General features: G+C 38.2%; 1 protein-coding gene and 1 pseudogene across 1 annotated transcript; one reads left to right on the top strand and one right to left on the bottom strand.

Moving 5' to 3' along the window:
* Positions 1-4,549: 4,549 nt before the first annotated feature.
* On the bottom strand, positions 4,550-5,115 carry LOC127185951 (40S ribosomal protein S8-like; annotated as a pseudogene).
* A 10,254-nt stretch (positions 5,116-15,369) lies between these two features.
* On the top strand, positions 15,370-16,323 carry LOC127184932 (olfactory receptor 11L1-like). The gene has a single exon (XM_051141390.1). The coding sequence runs from the start codon at positions 15,385-15,387 to the stop codon at positions 16,321-16,323; it is 939 nt and encodes a 312-aa protein (XP_050997347.1). The 5' UTR covers positions 15,370-15,384.
* Positions 16,324-17,918: the final 1,595 nt, after the last annotated feature.

The following is a 17,918-nucleotide window of genomic DNA, read 5'->3' as shown; positions in this document are numbered from 1 at the left end:
TACATGCTATATCTTCTCATTCTCTTCCTCTAAGGCCATAATTTATCTACTCCAGGAGCAACAGACAATGAGTCCCAGCTCTAAGTGAATAATTACACTCTTGGATGGTGTGATAAGCTGAATATTGACCCCACAGATCCATGGAAGTTTCTAAGTGTTTTTGTTTGTTTGTTTTTTCTTTTTTCTAAGTGTTAACTTATATGACAAAAGAGACTTTGAAGATGTGAGTTATATTGATCACTTTGAGGGGAAATTTACTTTGCATTATTTGAATGGGACACAAATATCATTACAAGGGTATTGTATGAGGGGAACAGAAGAAGATATAACTACAGAGAAGACAATATGACAAAAACCAGAAGAAATTGGAAATTCCTATCCTTGAAAATGCAAGAAGTTGTCTTACATAAAGGAATATGCAAGAATAAAGCTCTAGCTAGAAGCCTGATCAGGCAGCTCTGGCCTCTGTAAGGAGGAAGGCACTCTTGATACTTGTACTTGAGTCTACAGAGTCCTTTTAGACCTTTGGACTCTAGAACTGTAAGAGAAAGAAGTTGTACTTGATCTGAGCCACAGATGTGTTGGCAACTTGCTATTGCAGCAACAGTTAGCAAATACTAGAGTCTCCACTCTGCTTCTGCCAGAAAAGTGGCCCTTCATACTCTGCGTCCCAGGACTAATGAAACCCCTGAAGAAAGATGAGGCAAGGGACTGCGTAATAGATGAGAAATAGGGTAAGCAAGCGCTGGGGCTGAGGGAAACTGCTGATGCCTTAGGAGGATAAAAAGAGCTTGTTGAATGGGGGAAGGAAGATGTGTTTAGAGGGAGAAGATATCCGAGGAGGGCCTCATTTGAAGAAGTTGGCTTAGCCTAGGAAAAAGTTTAAGGAACTGACCAGCATGTGAACAGAGGAAATATTTCTCTATAGTTGTTAATTACCTGAAAACAAACAAACAAAACCCACAAACCAATGAAATTCAATAGATAGATTTGGAGCAAATTAGATAAAGATAAATTAAAACCACAGTTGTGCAATGTTAGCCAAGTCACTTTGCTTCTCTGTGCCTATTTCACTCTACCAGTAGAGTAGGAATGATGACAATTATTTCATGACACTGTGTGAAAAAATACATAATTTGGAGATGTAGTTTTGTTTCTTTTATGTACTGCTTCCTATTGTTTAGTTCCTCTTTGTTTCATTTGCTTTGGATGCAGATGAGGTTTCACTCATCTTCTATTGCTAGACATTGTACAATTTGTCATATGGTCCTGAAACTACATTAAGGAAGTTCAAAAGAGTGAACTGAGAACAGAGGTGTAGAACTTAGAACTTGCCAAAATAAAAGGCTACCAGGTACAGCTACAGGTTACCACGGCAACTAATTCTCTTCTCCTATCTTCATATATTTTATTTGGGTGAAGAACAAAGAAAATGGTAAAGTTTGTACTACAATATTCTTTTTTTCTTTGATTGAGGTAAAAAAAAAAAGCAAAGACCCCTTTACCCAACTTGGTATTCTCCAAATGTGTCTTATTCTAGGGCTCTATCTTGGTTAGGCCTTTTTTTCCCATAATTGATTTTATTAAAGGCTAATAATTAAAATCCAAGAAAGTCATTCTTTGTGGAGAAAATACTAGTACCTGGGTTTTAAGCTTGCTATAATGTTCTTATATGAAGAAACACTATAATCTGTGATAGTTGCCACAAATTTTTGAATTCCTCCTATAAGAAGAGAAATGCAAGAGCTGGTGAGATTGCTCAGCAGTTAAGAGCATCTATTGCTCCTCTACATGACCCAAGTTCAGTACATCATGCCCACATCAGGCATCTTACAACTACCTGTAAGTCCAGGTTCTGCATAAACATGCTGAATATAAATTCATGCAAGCATACATACATTCACATGAATTAAAATAAAGAGGTTAATTTAGAAACACATACATGTATATATGTATACATAGTCACATTCAATAACAATTAAGAACTAAAGGCCACAAAGGAGAGCAGAAAAGTGTGCATTGGAGGTTTTGGAGAGAGAAAAAGGAAATATGAACTGTAATTATATTATAATCCCAAAAGAACCAGTTTAAAAAGAGAAATAGAATAGGAACTCAAGTAAACAGGAATAGTTCTTTTTGGGGTTATATTCACTTAGATAAGTACACATCTATTAATGAGTACTTGTTTACTGACAGCACACCATTCCCACTATAAAACAACTTAAATAGCACAAAAATTATTTTTAAAATGTTTTTTTAAAATCTTCTAAAGAAGTGGACACACCCCTTCATCCCCAAACCAGAAACTATCTCCAATTGATAGCCACTTGCAAATGTAAAAATTAGTTTTCTCCAAGGGAGTCTCAATGAGGAAACAAACCACCGTTAAGGTAGACACCATGCCCAGCAGTAGATGGCCAACAGAAAATAAACTCAAAGCCATCCTTAGAGGTTCTTTGTCTAATAATGTCAAATAAGGATTTTTTTCTTTTCTTTCCTTCCCCTCCATTAATTGATTTATTTATTCACTTTACATCCTGATCGGGAATAGTTCTTGATCTATATCCCTAAATTAGCACTTCCTGTATTCTCCATACTCTACTTTTACTAATAACATATATTCTTGACATTCTCAGTCCCATTCTCATTTGCCTTTCATTCTTTTTTCCAATTGATTTATTTATTCACTTTACATCCTGATCATAGGCCCCTCCCTCCTCTTCTCCCAATTCCACCTTCCCTCCCTTCTCCCTCTCCTATTCCTCAGATAAGGGAAGCCTCATCCTCACTCCAACTCATCAAGTCACATCAAGACTGAGCATGCCCGTCTTCCCCTGTGGCCTGGGAAGGTAAGTCCAACCAGGTTGAAGTGATCAAAAAGCAGGGAGCAGAGTCCATGTCAGAGACAGCTCAGGCTTCCCTTACTAGGGAACCCACATGAAGACCAAGCTGCCCATAGGCTACATCTGTGTGAAAAGTGTAGGTCCAGTCCATGCTTGGTCCTTGGTTGGTGCTTCAGCTTCCATAAACCCCTCTGGGCCCTGGTTAGTTGGCGGTATTGGTCTTCTTGTGGAACTCCTGTCCCCTCTGGGTTCTTTTTTCCTTCCTCCCACATTTCCACAAGACTCTCTACTCCTTTGCCCAATGTTTGGCTGCAAGTCTCTGAGTCTCAGCATCTGTTTTGAAGTACTGTGTGGCACCCTCAGAGGACACCTGTGCTAGGCTCATATCTACAAGCACAGCAGAATATCGTTAATAGTGTCAGGAGTTGGCTCTCTTTCATGAGGTGGGTCTTGGATTGGGCCAGGCATTGGTTGGACATCCCCTCAATCTCTGTTCTATCTTTATCCATGCACATATATTAGGCAGGCTAAATTTTGGGTCTAAGTTTCTGTGGGTGGGTTGGTGCTCTCCTTCCTCCTCTAGGAGTTTTTTCTAAAGACTCCTAGAACAGGGGCCACGGAGACTGCCTTTCATTCTTTAGTGAATTTATTCTACTGTGAAGATCAGCCTGTGCAAGGTACACAGGCTTCTTTGGAAACTCAAATGTTTCTAGTTTAAAACTCCTTATTTCTCTGCAAGTATTTCTGTATCTCCGATTGACTTCTCTCTTCACTTTCCAAGTAAGACAATGCCTTGCTAAAGAAGACATTCCACCAAATGCTTTGCCATACCCCTCCCTTCTCACCCTCATCAGGATCTTGGTCCAACAATGAGAATGCCAGACCCCATACCATGTCTTTAATCCTTACTTCAGCACTATTAGATGTTAGGCTGAGGCTATTTGATTTTAGCCAACAAATTTGCAAAGCTAACCCTTACTGCAAGAAGACATTTCCCAGTCCCAGCAGTATCCTTTGAGTATCTAGTTTGGTCCTTGAAATTCATTACAAAACCTCTTTTAAGCATGCTCTATGCTCACTTTCTTCAATATGTCAGCCTTATTCTCATCTATACCTCCTTACATTTGGTTCTCTACCAATCACTATAAATCTTCTCATCACCAAAACTACTTTCTCATTGTTTTTTCTTTTCTTTCTGATCCTTCTGCTATGGTTTTAATGTTCATATTCAACTGTCTACAAATCCTTTTTTGTGTAATTTTCTACTTCTACCCTCCCTCCATCATATCTCTCACCTGTCTCTTTTCTAACAGCCACAGTAATTCAATACATACTGTCTCAAGCTTGTGTTCCTGATTCTTCTCTCTGTCAAAGTTGATCTCATGTTTTTCATGGTTGGAAGGCTAACTCTTTAGACATTTTTATCTAGTTTTAATCATCTGGAGTCCAAATTTCTCTCCAGGTTAGTAATCCCCCAATACTACCACTGGTATCACTTTTCTTCTAGTGACAAAGGCTTCACATTTAGTGTTCATTATTTAATTCTTACCTTACTGAAACGATTGTTTTCACAATGCCCAAATCAAGTTAGTCAAGTTTCTTTTCAATCCCATTATCTATTTGTCCATGCTTTTCCACGCATTTCTTTTTTTTTCTTTTCTTTTAAATGAACAATAAACACCTTTATTGCATGAGCTATGAATAGTTTATTTGCCTTTCCAGGCTTTGATCTTCCTCAGATAGAACTCCAGCTCCTTGCCCTCTAGCACATAGCCATCTGCTCTGCCACACTGGCCTGGTCTTGAGACAATACAGGCAAGAAGCTTGCCCTGCTGGAATTGCTCCTCCAGAAGACTGCTGATTTTGGCATTCTTTTTCCTCTCATCATATTTCTTTTGAATTTTTTGATTGTGTTTGTTTGTTTGTTTGTTTGTTTAAAATCTCTTCCTCCTTAGGAGTCAGCTTGGCACAATTCTGTTCTTCACCAGGGTCTTGGTGCAGACTAGCTCATTATTGGATGCATTGTAGACAACATCAAGGATCCTTGTTTTACGAGTACAACACTCAGAGCCCCAGGAAAAGTTCCCCACACCCAATCTCAGGGCACGGTACTTCTTATTGCCACCTTGAACTCAGACTGTGTATGTGACAAGGGCCAATCTTAGTGTTGGCAGCAGGCAGTCCTAGCTCATACTTCTCTGCTTCTTGTGGTAGGGTTTTCTCTTACCTGGGTCTTGTGGCACTTGTGGCAGTTGTCCCAAGAGATGCCCATCACTTGGCTCTGGCTGGAAAGAGGAAACACAAAGCGTCACAGACCAGTTTCTAAAATGCAGCCCCTCCCTGAATTTCTTAATTTGAGTGATTGACACAGTATCCTACATCCAGACTAGTGTATTGCAATAGCCTTTTAATTGCCTCTACTGACTCCTCTCTCCCATCCATCCTCTGCACTGCTGACAAGTTAATCTTCCTAAAGCACCTCTTTGACTGTCAGTTTTCTGCTTTAAGACTTCATCTGGTTTCCTGTTATTTATTAAATGCAGCCTTTACTCTTTTGGATTCTGGGAAAGACGCTCTATAGTATAGCTGCAGTTGCCTTTCCCATAATTGCTCATTCACCCTATTCATATGCCTTGTACTCCAGATATACACATCATGAGATGACTTGCAAGTAGTATATTGGTCATGGTATGCATGGGCTCTTGACTCATAAGGTTTTCAGTAGAAACCAGTTTCTGATACATCATTGCTTTGCAAAGTTGGATTTTATCTAGTCTCTGTGGTTTCAGATTCCTAATCTATAAAATCAAAGTGAAAAATGGAATCTGGCCTGTGTGATCTGTAGTTGGGTAATGCTTCCTGGACTGCTTAGAGTGGTACCTAGTACATATAAAACATATAAAATTTCTATATATCTGGTCACTTCATTTTTACCTGTTTAGAATGCCCTCTTTAATTATATATACTAAAGACTTTTACGCCAAGAATTCTACTCTAGAAAACTTTCTCTGCTGCTTGCAATTCTAGTACTTTGAACTATACATTTTGGCTTTTATAAAATCCATTTTCTTGTATGACACACTCAATGTTCCTTCCTACTCACCTGTGTTCTGATAATCCTTGTGTTGTTGCCCATAGTGCCTTCCATTGAGAAGAAAAGGTACTTGGTAATATCAGTCACCTGAGTAGCTGGAGTCTACATGTTCAAGTGAGACAAAGGAACAAGGGAAAGGGTCCTGAAGTTGGCCAACCCCAATGGTGGAAAGATTAAACTTGCTGGTGGTGGCAATGAAACCCACATCTTTTTCTCTTTCTTCCCCTGTCTCATACTTGCAACACATTTTCTTTCCAGCTGTTCCTTTACTTTATACCAGGCTCCTAAGTTTTGATATTATGCACCATGGCCATTATTTAGCCCTACTGATGGTCCTTGAGGGGAAAGAGGTTCCTATGACAACCTCACATCTTGTTCCTTTGTCCTTTCTACTTCAACTTTGATGAAAACCACCCTTTTACTTACTACAAATTCCTCCAAGAGAGGTTTATTAAACTTATGATCCAATTCACCATCTAGATTTTGTAAAAAAAAAAAAATACAGAGCAGGAAATTAGACTCCTTTATGCAATGGTACTTTACTTGCCTGTTCAGGTCCCAGTCACCACTCAATATCAATAGCATTCTTCCACAATCAACGATTGTTAAGTCCAAACTTTGCTTTTAGCCTGCTAGTAAACTTTGAGAACTAATCATTCAATTTTCAAGATGTCTTTCCTTGGCAGCTCTTATGTAAGTTCTGTGAAGGACAAAGACATGTCCAAGTTAGATCAATACACTCTTGATTCGTGTCCTCTGAATTTTCTACTGTCCAGCAAATCATGTGTTACTCCCCCAGGAAATGTACTGTCTGCTAAATGAGTCTCCTTTGAACTTTGAATATTACATGCCACTTGACACAAATTCATGCATCCCTTAAACCCCTAACTCCTCATCTCTGCATCACTCTAGCATAATGCATGCTTTCCTTTGTAATGAATGAAATCCATAATCTTTCCTCCCAAATTTTCATCAAGAAACACAAAACATGGAAGAAATAACTAAGTTTTGTTGAATATCTATTTAATATGGATTTTGTGTAGCAGGTACTTTTATTTAAACTGTACAGCAACCTAGTGATATGCTATATTCTTTAAATTCTAACCATAAAAGTAGATGCTATCTACTGAAGTGGCTTGTATAAGGCCATTCATCTAGTAAGAGGACAGACTGGGATTTGATGGGTCCTTTCTGATGTGACTGCATGAGCCCTCCTTACTCCTCTATCACTCCTGTGCTAATCAATACTTGCTTTCCAGAAAAAAATCTTTCCCTTGACACTTGAATGATGGGTGTGGGGCCTTCTTAATAGACTTTGGTATAAATGCATATTTACGGTGTGTCACCTTACAAACAGCTATCAGAACACCGTCCAACTGTCCAGTCTCCTAGGATTCAAGACCTATGTACAGACAGCACTTTTGAGAACTTGAACCTGTTATCAAGATTTCTTATGTTATAGCTACCAGAATGAATTTTTTATTTTTATCATAAGAAATGATGATGTAGGGAAAGATCTAAGACGTGTCTCTTGATGTTCCAGGAAATATTCTAGGAAGAATAAAAACATCTTTGGCTCCTAATACCTTCCTCTTTGGCTCCTAATACCTTCCTTAGAGAAAGACAACTTCACTGAGAAAAAAAAGAAGCATGAAGCATGCTTCTTGAAGGTGTCTTAATATTAAGGACACAATAACATTTCCTGATTCTCTATGAAATCCAGGAAAATCAGAGTCCCATATAGACAGACTATGATAATTGTGAATAACGGTCAATTTAAATGACAAATGACTCAGTTAATACAAAATTTGGCCGGGCATGGTGGTACACACCTTTAATCCCTGCACTTGGGATGCAGGACAGGTGGATCTTTGTGAGTTTGAGGTTAACCTGCTCTACAGAGTGAGATTCAGGACAGCCAGGGTTACACACAGAGAAACTCTGTCTTGAAAAGAAAAACAGAAAGAAAGAAAGAAAGAAAGAAAGAAAGAAAGAAAGAAAGAAAGAAAGAAAGAGAAAATTTTGGACAATTAAATTGATCAGACAGACTTAGGAACCAGAAAAGTAGTAATATTCCAAAATATTACTCACTTCTCCAAAATTTCCTACAGGACTTCTTTTCAATAAGAAAGCTTCCTAAGTGCAGCTGACAATGAGAAAAGTTTTCCAAAGCGTAAAATAATTCACTTTTAGTTAAAAACCTAATTTTAATTGTACCTATGATGAGATGTTTTACATGTAACAAGCATTCAGTAAATATTTCTGTCTGAATAATGCAGCTTTTTTCCTTTTGGGTATATTCAATAACTTGAATTAACAACTTTGCAAAGGTTTTCAGAGATAAAGTATTTTATTGAATAGTCACAAGTCATTTAAAATCATCAATATTGATTTATATGAGGTGTGCTCAGTGTTCTTGAAGATGTTAAGAATGACCCTTAAAATGTTGCTTACAATTGGCTTCTCGGAACTTGTCAAGTTCAGAATTCAATGTTTGGTGAGGCATTTGCTGGTGGAAGGTGATCCACCATTTTATTTAACTTTCCCAGTTAAGTGGGGGAAATATTACCCCTGGGGAAAAGGCTTAAGGGAAATTGATTTTCATGAATACAATGTATTAAGCAAACAGCTGGGACCTGAATCCCTAATGGGAGGAAGTTCCAGCAGGATATGAATTTGAGCGGTAGGAACAGCAGCTTGACACAGAATGCCCTTGAAGGTAGAGCTTGGTTCTATGTCAGGATGAATCATCTGGATGAGGAGATCGCGGTGTCCAGTCTTTTAAAGTGGAGAAAAAAGAAGACAGTGAAAGGTAAGAAAATATATCTAGGTTTCTTATAAAAGTGACTAAAACTAAATTTTCACATTTGAACTAGGATGTGTAAAGTCACACGAGTAGTTACTGATTCTGTTCTTGTGCTAGATATGTGAAGGACACCAGGAGAAAACAAAAGGAAAATTATGACTTTTCTTGTGGAGTGAGATAACATATAAAATAACATTGGAGTAATCATCTTCACACAGGCACACATTTGCCAAAGTATAGTGATGCTCTTTATGACTCTTGTCAACACTTTGTATGGATTATTTCATTAAGCTATAGAAAATGCATGTGTGCCTATGAGGACATTTTATTATCATTCCTATCCTTTATTTTATATATTAAAATTGACACAGTAAGATATTAATTTACTCACCCTAAGTCAAAGAGATGGCGTGCAGTGGAGCCAGAGCTTCAACTCAAGTCAACTTGACATGAAAGCTTTATGCACTTAGCCACTGTGACGTAGCAAATTGTCTAGCATGGTGGTCCTCAACCTGTGTGTCAAGCAACCCTTTCATAGTGGTCACCTAAGTCCATTGGGACATTCAAATACTTACATTACAATTCTTATCATTATTAGCAAAATAGCAGTTATGAAGCAACAATGAAAATAATTTTATGGTTGAGGTCACCACAACATGAGGAACTGTATTTAAAGGTCACAATATTAGGAAGGTTGAGAACCATTGCTTTACCACAAAGAAAAAACACCATGTCAGTGTGACTGTAGCAACTTCTTAACATTTGTCACAGAGGGATAAGAATCTAGGGTTAAGAAGCTTCAAAGAATAACTAAGGAGTGCTAGCTAGAATCTTCAAAAATCACAGGGGACAGGAAGTAGAGGAAAGTGAACTAAGTTCTTCTCTATCACCCAAATCAAATATCAGAATGAAAACTAAAAGATGCAAGAAAATAAATTAGGTGTTTATAACAATGATAGTAAGAGATAAGTATTGCAGAGATGAATTGGGATGTTTCAGTTCCCTGCCATGTAAGTCAGTGGAAAAAGCACAGGAAGTCTACCAGATGCTATTTCTATACCCTTTAGGCAAAAGAGACAAAAGAACTAATTCAAAAAAAAAATGCTACTGGTTAAAAAAGGAAACTCAGTCAAGCCTCGTTTTGATGCTTTTCCCTTTAGGGTTACTACTAAATGTTTTCTGAAGTTCATATTTTTTCATATATTTTGCTATAAACTCATACATGTTTCAAATAACTATTTGATATCATTGAGACAATTAATTCAGATATATATTCAGTTCAGCTTTTACCAAATTACATAGACTCCCTCCATCTTATATGCTGCCAAAAGGAAAAGCATGCTTTTAATATTTTTAGTTTTTTAATTAAAAACATTTTTATATAATATATTCTGATTACAGTTTCCCCTCTTTCTACTCCATTTTATAAAATACAACATATGTAGATAATTTTTGCCATTTTCACATTTAGGCTAAAGGTATGTCACATAATGGCACATCACATATCATTCGGTTGGAGACATTTCCTAGCCTATTTCATTGTCTGTCATCTTGACAAATGGAATAGAACAGGAGAAATATTTAGCAACAAAGAATGTGATTGAATTAGAAAAATCTGTCACCAGGTCGCAATAATGCCGATCTGGGCCTTAATAATGCTAGTTTAAAGCATCTCAGCAACATCTGTGTCTAGGTCCCAAGGTGTATAAATAACAGAATCATTCCCTTGGACACCAAGGGTTTTCTAGCATTAAGGTGCAAGTCATTAAAAAATTCAGTTGTCTATAATTGTCTACATGCTGTTTTCAAAGGGGGATAAAACAAAGCTTTCTCCAAAATGTTCTGCTGAGTGACACAAACTTGAGTTATTCAAGAAAACCATTCATTTTTTGAGAGTTGACCAAAATAATACAAACTTGCCTTTGTATTAAGGGAGTTAGCTGGGTACCAATCAAGGAGCTCTCCTTTGAGCTTGCACAGATTCTGTCTGTGGATAATTTTCCTGTTCTTGTCTCTCTCTCAGGTGTCACTTTAGGGAGGAGGTTAATATGTATTTGGAGCAAAGGTTGACCTAAATAGTGAGGATTAAGCTGCATAGATGAACTTCTTTACTTGTCTATGCCACCCTGATTCCTAACATGAAACAATAGCCCCTAATATAAGCCACTAACAAGTAGAATCGAAATCTACCAGTGCTTTAAGCTTGCATTTTGTCTTGCTATGTAGATGTGGCATTTGAAGGGAGGAAACACACAGAATATCTAATTGGTACAAACAAAAGCAATCATACACTTCCTCCTCTCAACCAACCTTCAGCTGTTCTTCAATTTCCACCTTACCTCCCTCCTTTCCAAAAGGATCTCCTGAATTGATCCTAGAAGATGTAGCTTTGAACTTTTATAGCTAGTTTCTAATTCCTTGCTTAAGTTTCTGCACTTTGATTTCATTATTGTACTTACATAACCATTAACATCTTATGTGGTGGTAGATGTGAGTTAAGGGCATTTTTTTATTGTCTTCCAACAGCTTTACCTTTTGATGATTATGTGGCATAGGATTATTAATATTGAGATGCATCTTGATTAAGAAAATACCAATGGAATGGGTCCAGAGGACATGATTAATTAGCTTTTTTGGGTAACTAGGAGTTAAGAACAAAGCTGCTTTCCATTAGATTTACTTAACAGTTCCATAAAGTTGAGCCTACTGTCCCGACTTAGTAAATCAAGGATAATGACACTTAAATCGTTCTACTAATTATACAGTTTTCAGAAGCTCTGACCATCCGTTTTCATCCACTCTTAATGGTCATAACTATAAAGGAACACGAAGAAGAGAGAAGGAATAAGACTGAAAGAATTTTGACTCCAAGTGACCCCTGAAAATTGTTTTCCTGACTGAACTCATTTCATTGTCATCTGCCTCTCTTATATGCAAGAGCAAAATGAAATAAAAAGAGAACCTTTGAGGAGAACAGATAATTGAAAGTTCTGAGTAATTGGGTCATCCTTGATGATGGTGAGGGGGGGCACATTGAAGAGATTTTGACAATCCCCATCAAATTGAACGTTCTTGTACATCATGTGCAAGATTGCTCCTGATATTCAGTTGCTAATCCTGGGCTTTGAGCAATTTTTTCCAGGGTGAGTAAAGGTTATACTGACCTACTCGTTCTCTTCCCTGGTTGTTTTTGGAAGCAAGGCCAATAATTCGTGATGCATTTGCTTAAGAGCTTGTTTTTTAGTCAGACTGAGAGCCCTACCTCTCAGAGCTAGAGTTCTGTCTATCACTAAGTGACTGACCTTAAGTGTCATCAGAGAAGTGTGTGTGTGTGTGTGTGTGTGTGTGTGTGTGTGTGTGTGTGTGTGTGAGAGAGAGAGAGAGAGAGAGAGAGAGAGAGAGAGATAGGGAGAGAGAGACAGAGAGAGACAGAGAGATAGATAGGGAGAGAGAGAGACAGAGAAAGAGACAGAGACAGAGAGAGAGAGAGAGAGAGAGAGAGAGAGAGAGAGAGAGAGAGAGAGAGAGAGAGAGAGAGAACACATACTAAAAGGGAGAAGAAAAATCATTCACCCAGTTGATCTTTCTATCTCCAGGAAACACATGCTTATCTATGCAGTTGCTGAAGCTAAAAACTTGAGATCCAGCCTCATTTTCTTCTTGTACTTCGTACCTGCTCCTAATTTATTTGCAGTACAGTTTATTTCTTAAACTGTTGATTAATGTACATGCAAAGAAATGCAAGGGCATCTTGATGGTACTGCATTAAAGCCCTAAAGTTAGCTCATCTTACCCCATTCTAGCTTATGCTTAGTTACCATTTCTTTCTTGCACCAGCACATCAGCTTTCTCACCAGTTTCCTGACTTTTACTCTGATTCATATCTGGCTATTCCTTATACATCTGATTTCAGTATAAAAACATCATTTCTACTTCAGTTGTATCTTCTTTAATCGTGTCACAAAAACTATGTCACCTCTTCCTGAACATTATTCTTTTTAAATTTTAATTTATTATAATTTATTCAGATTACATCCCATTTGTTATCCCCTCCACTGTATCTTCCCTTTCCCACCCCTCCCTCTTCTGCCCTATTCCCTTGCCCTAGAACTGTGACAGAATGGGACACTTCTTCCCAACTATATAACCACAGCCTATCAGGTCTCATCCAGATAGCCTGTTTAGCCTTCCTCTGTGTACCTTGCCGGGCCTCCCCACCAAGGGGAAGTGATCAAACAAAACATTATTCTTTGCATCAAGGACCTATATCTCTCCCTCAAAGAACTTATCACAGTGATGATTTTACACTTAACTGTAAGAATTTCATCAGTTTAATGCGGTGACTCTCAACTCATGGGTCTCTACCCTTTTTAAAAACCTCTATCTCCAAAAATGCTTATATTCCAATTCATTAGCAGTGGCAAAATTACATTATGCAGTAGCAATGAAATAATTTTATGGTTGTGGACCCCACAACATGAGGAACTGTATTAAAGGATCACAATATTAGGAAGGTTGAGAACGTTGGTTTACTGCCTACTTTTACCACTAAACTATACCCTTAATAAACATTAGTAGCATGTCTTCTTTGCTTATGGTTTCACCACTTAGTGCTTCCCAGTTCAATAATATGATACATAGCATGTGTCCAGTAAGAATGAAACAGTGAAGATGTCTGGACTTATCTTTTGTATCTATGTCAGTCTCTCTTCACTGCAATAAAAGAGTAGTCTCAGGAAGGTTATGAGTCTTTGAATTTGGACACACCAAAGAACACACTTGTAAGCCAAGGGGGGGGGAATCAAATTTATTTCATTACTAATTAGTGAGTCTTGGGATTGAATGATAAAAATCTAATGATGCTAATGCTGGTTCTGAACACAGGCTGGCTGTCTCCAAAGACAAGCTAAAATTGTAAGAGGACACTGCAGTTTAATTCCCCAATTAGGAAGCAGCTGTCACCTCCAGGGACAACCTTAGCTGCTGATTGATATTCTTTATACACTGTAATCATTGCCAGTTCTACTTCATGCAGTTCAAGAGTCCTATATTCCTCTAGAATAGGTGGATCTTCCTTGACACAACATAATATACTAACATCTGGATTGGTACAAAAGGTAAATTATGAAAAATCCCTTAGTATTTCAAAAGTGTTCTAAATAAGATTCTTTTGAATAATCAGCTTGTTGAGTACAGTTAAAAACAATTTCACATGCAAAATAATGTGATTTATCTGTAACCTTTTCAAGACATATTGTCATTACCCAAAACGAAGCAGAAAAGATGGCTGTTCCTTATTTTCCAGTCACAGACTGAGCCCTCAGCTTTGAACACTGACGGCATCAAGCTCCCTACCTCTGTTTTTATACTTTCTCCTCATTTATGCCACATCACAGATTAATTTGCAATCCTACCAGAGGCCAGGCACCATGGTCAGATAGCCTCTTCACAAACATGGGTCTTTTAGTGCCACAAGGGGGCAAGTGAAGACGGGAAAGCTGTATCCATGACTCACCGTTAACCTATTCTGGCTGCTGAGAAAAAACAAAAACCAAACTTTTACATGCACATCCTACTGCTTGTGAGTCAGGAATGTCGTTTTCATTTATGAATGATGGAACATTATTTTTCTAACATTTCCAGTGAATAACTTTACATACATTTCCCCCCAATTTCCATAGGAATTTGATGCCATGGAAGCAATCCCCGGGAGAAACTCTTGTTTTCTTATAGGTAATTTAAGATCAATAATTCTGATTTCATCTCCTTCTTCTGATGATGTTAGTAAAATCCACCCTGATTTGGGGGTATTGGGGGGGGGAGTTTCATAAGAAAGAGTTGTCTGACTTCCTGTTATTTTAAGATTTGGCATTCACATTTCTATTCAGAACTTTGGGAAATATTGTTAAGCAAAGCTTCTGTTCAATGCCACCATTATATAGTGCTTACTTCCTATTATGAGACTCTCAAAGGAAGATTCATCAACAGTTATGTCAAAGAAAAAAGAGAGAGGCATTGGAGTCTCTCTCTTAAGGGATCCTTAACTTAAGATCCCTTTATAACAATTATGGTTTGAATGAGAAATGACCCCCATAAGCTCATGTGTTTCAACACTGAATTCCTAGCTTGTAGCAGGCACCATATAAGGAGGTTGTCGACCCTTTAGAAAATGGAAACTCATTGGAAGAAGTGTTCAACTTGAAGCTGACCTTACATTTTGTAGTGTAGCCCTCGCTTCCTATCCCATTTCTGTTTCCTAGTCCACTGAAGCGTGAGAAGATAAGAAGTGCATCCCAGCCACATTTTCATACCACCTTAAAGTAGCCTGCTGCTATGCTTTCTCCATCACAAAGGACTACATTCCTCAAGCAACTGGCCAAAATAAACCTCTCCTACTGTTGGTCACCTCTTGTCAATTATTTTATCATAACACGGAGAAACAAGGAATACAGTGGCTACTAGGTAAGTACACCTAGTAGAGCATGTACCAAATGGCTTCTAAGGGAGAAAGGACAAGACTCGTAGCTGATATCCTACACAGTACTTCTGATGCTTATGTTCCCTTCCAGTTGTGCTCCTTCTTTTTGCCAGTTGTTTCTTCTTCCTCTTTTTCTCAGATGCTGAGTCTGAATCTCATAAATATGGCTAATCTGACCCTGATCAGAGAATTTCTCCTCCTGGGATTCGGAAGCATCCACGGGTTACAGTTTTTGCTGTTTGGAACATTTCTTGGAATCTATGTAATGACCTTACTGGGGAATATTCTCATCCTTACAGTTACTGCCAGTGACCGCAGCCTCCAAACTCCCATGTACTTCTTTTTGTCCAATTTCTCCTTCCTTGAGATCTGGTATACAACTTCCATTGCTCCTAAGATGCTGAAGACCCTTCTCTCTGGTCCAGAGGCAATTTCTTTTGCAGGATGTGTGACTCAGTTTTATTTCTTTGGCTCCATGGCAGTAGTTGAGTGTTTTCTTCTGGCAGCCATGTCTTATGACCGCTACCTTGCAATCTGCAGCCCACTTCGGTACCCTTCTCTTATGAACTTCCACACATGTATCTGTCTTGCAGGTGTATCTTGGCTGGGTGGATTTCTAACTCCTGTTGTCACTGTCACTATGACTTTCCAGCTACAGTTTTGTGCATCTAATGAGATTGATCATTTCTTTTGTGACCTTGCCCCTGTGCTTAAGTTGGCTTGTTCCGATCCCGAGGAAGTAGAAAAAACTACTTTCCTCATGGCCTCCTTTGTCACCATGGTGCCCTTCCTGCTCACTGTAGCCTCCTATATAAACATCGTGAGTGCTGTCCTCAGAGTGCCATCAGCTACAGGAAAGCGAAGAGCCTTTTCCACATGCTCCTCCCACCTCATTGTAGTCACTCTCTACTATGGAACTCTGGGAACAGTGTATGCGATTCCCACAGCAACTCAGGCCGCTGCCTTAAACAAGGTCTTCTCACTGCTCTACACTGTAATCACTCCCATGGTCAACCCCATTGTGTACAGCCTGAGAAACAAGGATGTTAAAAATGCAGTGCAGAGACTCCTAAGTGAGTGGAAGCATGGCACGAAGACTTAATGGTCTTCTCCATCCCCAAGGACTCTTTTCCGATCAGCTAGTGCTTCTTTAGAGGGGGACAGGTGCTTGACTGACAACGTGGGGTTTCGAGCAACTGCTATTCCCTTATTCCATGGAAATCAGTAGCAGAGGAGGCATTCTCTCTTTAGTTTTTACAGTCTAATTTTTCAGGTGGTTTCCTGAATAGAAAAGAAGAAATTCATCAAGATAGATGTAACTCTACCAGGCTACTCTACCATATATTGGTTCCTTTTAAGAGGAAATTGGGAACACCAATCTTGATCATTCACAAGAAGCAAGATACAAAATCGGCCTAAGTACCTATCAATTAATAAATAAAGTAAATATAATACTCACTCATATAAATATACATATGTGTACATTCATACACATAACACAGACACATTTTTTAGCTTAACTAAAACTGAACTTATGTTATTCAGAAGAAAAAAATGGACTTCACTGGACATCATCATGTAAGTAAAATAAACAAGACTCAAAAAACCCCACATTGTCTCTCAAATATGGAACCTAGGTTTTATAATAACATAAACATAGAAGAAAGAGTATTAGGGAGAAAGCATGACTCCAAAGGGAGCAGGGGTGAGAGAGCACAAGTTAAAGATGATCAATTGCATTATGTTTATATATGTAGACCTCACAATGAAACCTCTTTTGTGTAAAATTTATATATGTCAATCATTAAAAAAGACCCAGTTTCCAACATCAGCTTCATGCCATAAAAGCTTTTTCTTTGCTCACTTTCTTTTTGTGTGTGTTTATGAGAGAAGCAGATAGAATTATTTGTTGGTATTAAGGTTTCTTGGCCAAATTACCTACTTATACTTGCATGTAGCCACATGCAAAATCCTTTAAGGATCTCTCCCACTTCACACATATACATGGTAATTGTACTATATCCACTGTTCTTATCCTCCAGGGCTTCCTATTTTCTTCCCTTAGCTTCTGCCTAGCAAAGGCTTTCACCATGTCTTGCCTTCAATGACATTCATATTTCAACTAGTGTATCTCATGTTGTCTTGTTTTTTTAGATCATCTACTTTTTCCAATGATACAATGCTAAGGCAGCTATTGACTAGTTCACTCATTTGGACAGTTAATCAAATCCCAGAAAGACAGGAGCACCATTGTCCTTATTACTCCTTTTTCAAAAGTATGTTTTTAATTGAAACAGAATTACAATTATGTTTCTCCCTTTTCCTCTCTTCAACCTACCCCCAGTTACCTTCGCTTGAATTCCTGACATCTCCTATCCCATTATCAAGCTGACAGCTTACTTTTCTTTATTATTGTTACACACACATGTGTCTGCATATGTATGTATGTAGGTATATGCACAAATACATGTAAATACAACCTGTCAAGTCCATTCTTGTTTGTGGTGCTTATATTGTTTCAATGCTGACCACATTACATTCATTGAACAATCCAAACTGTTGATTCTAGGGCTTAGGGATATGCCCTTATTCTTCTTAATTTCTCCTAGTATGGCATTCCACAAAGAACAGTTGCAAATAAGCACTTGTGGATTAAACCAATCAATGGCTAGTCAAAATAATGGCTGTGCAATAGAT

This window comes from Acomys russatus, chromosome X (assembly GCF_903995435.1).
Source record: "Acomys russatus chromosome X, mAcoRus1.1, whole genome shotgun sequence".
NCBI classification, from domain to species: domain Eukaryota; kingdom Metazoa; phylum Chordata; class Mammalia; order Rodentia; family Muridae; genus Acomys; species Acomys russatus.
Note: the sequence above shows the minus strand (reverse complement) of the source record. Positions and strands in the feature narration are given on the sequence as shown.

Excerpts from the sequence above, each read along its gene's own strand:
- LOC127184932 (XM_051141390.1), top strand. The coding sequence starts at position 15,385 with ATGGCTAATCTGACCCTGATCAGAGAATTTCTCCTCCTGGGATTCGGA.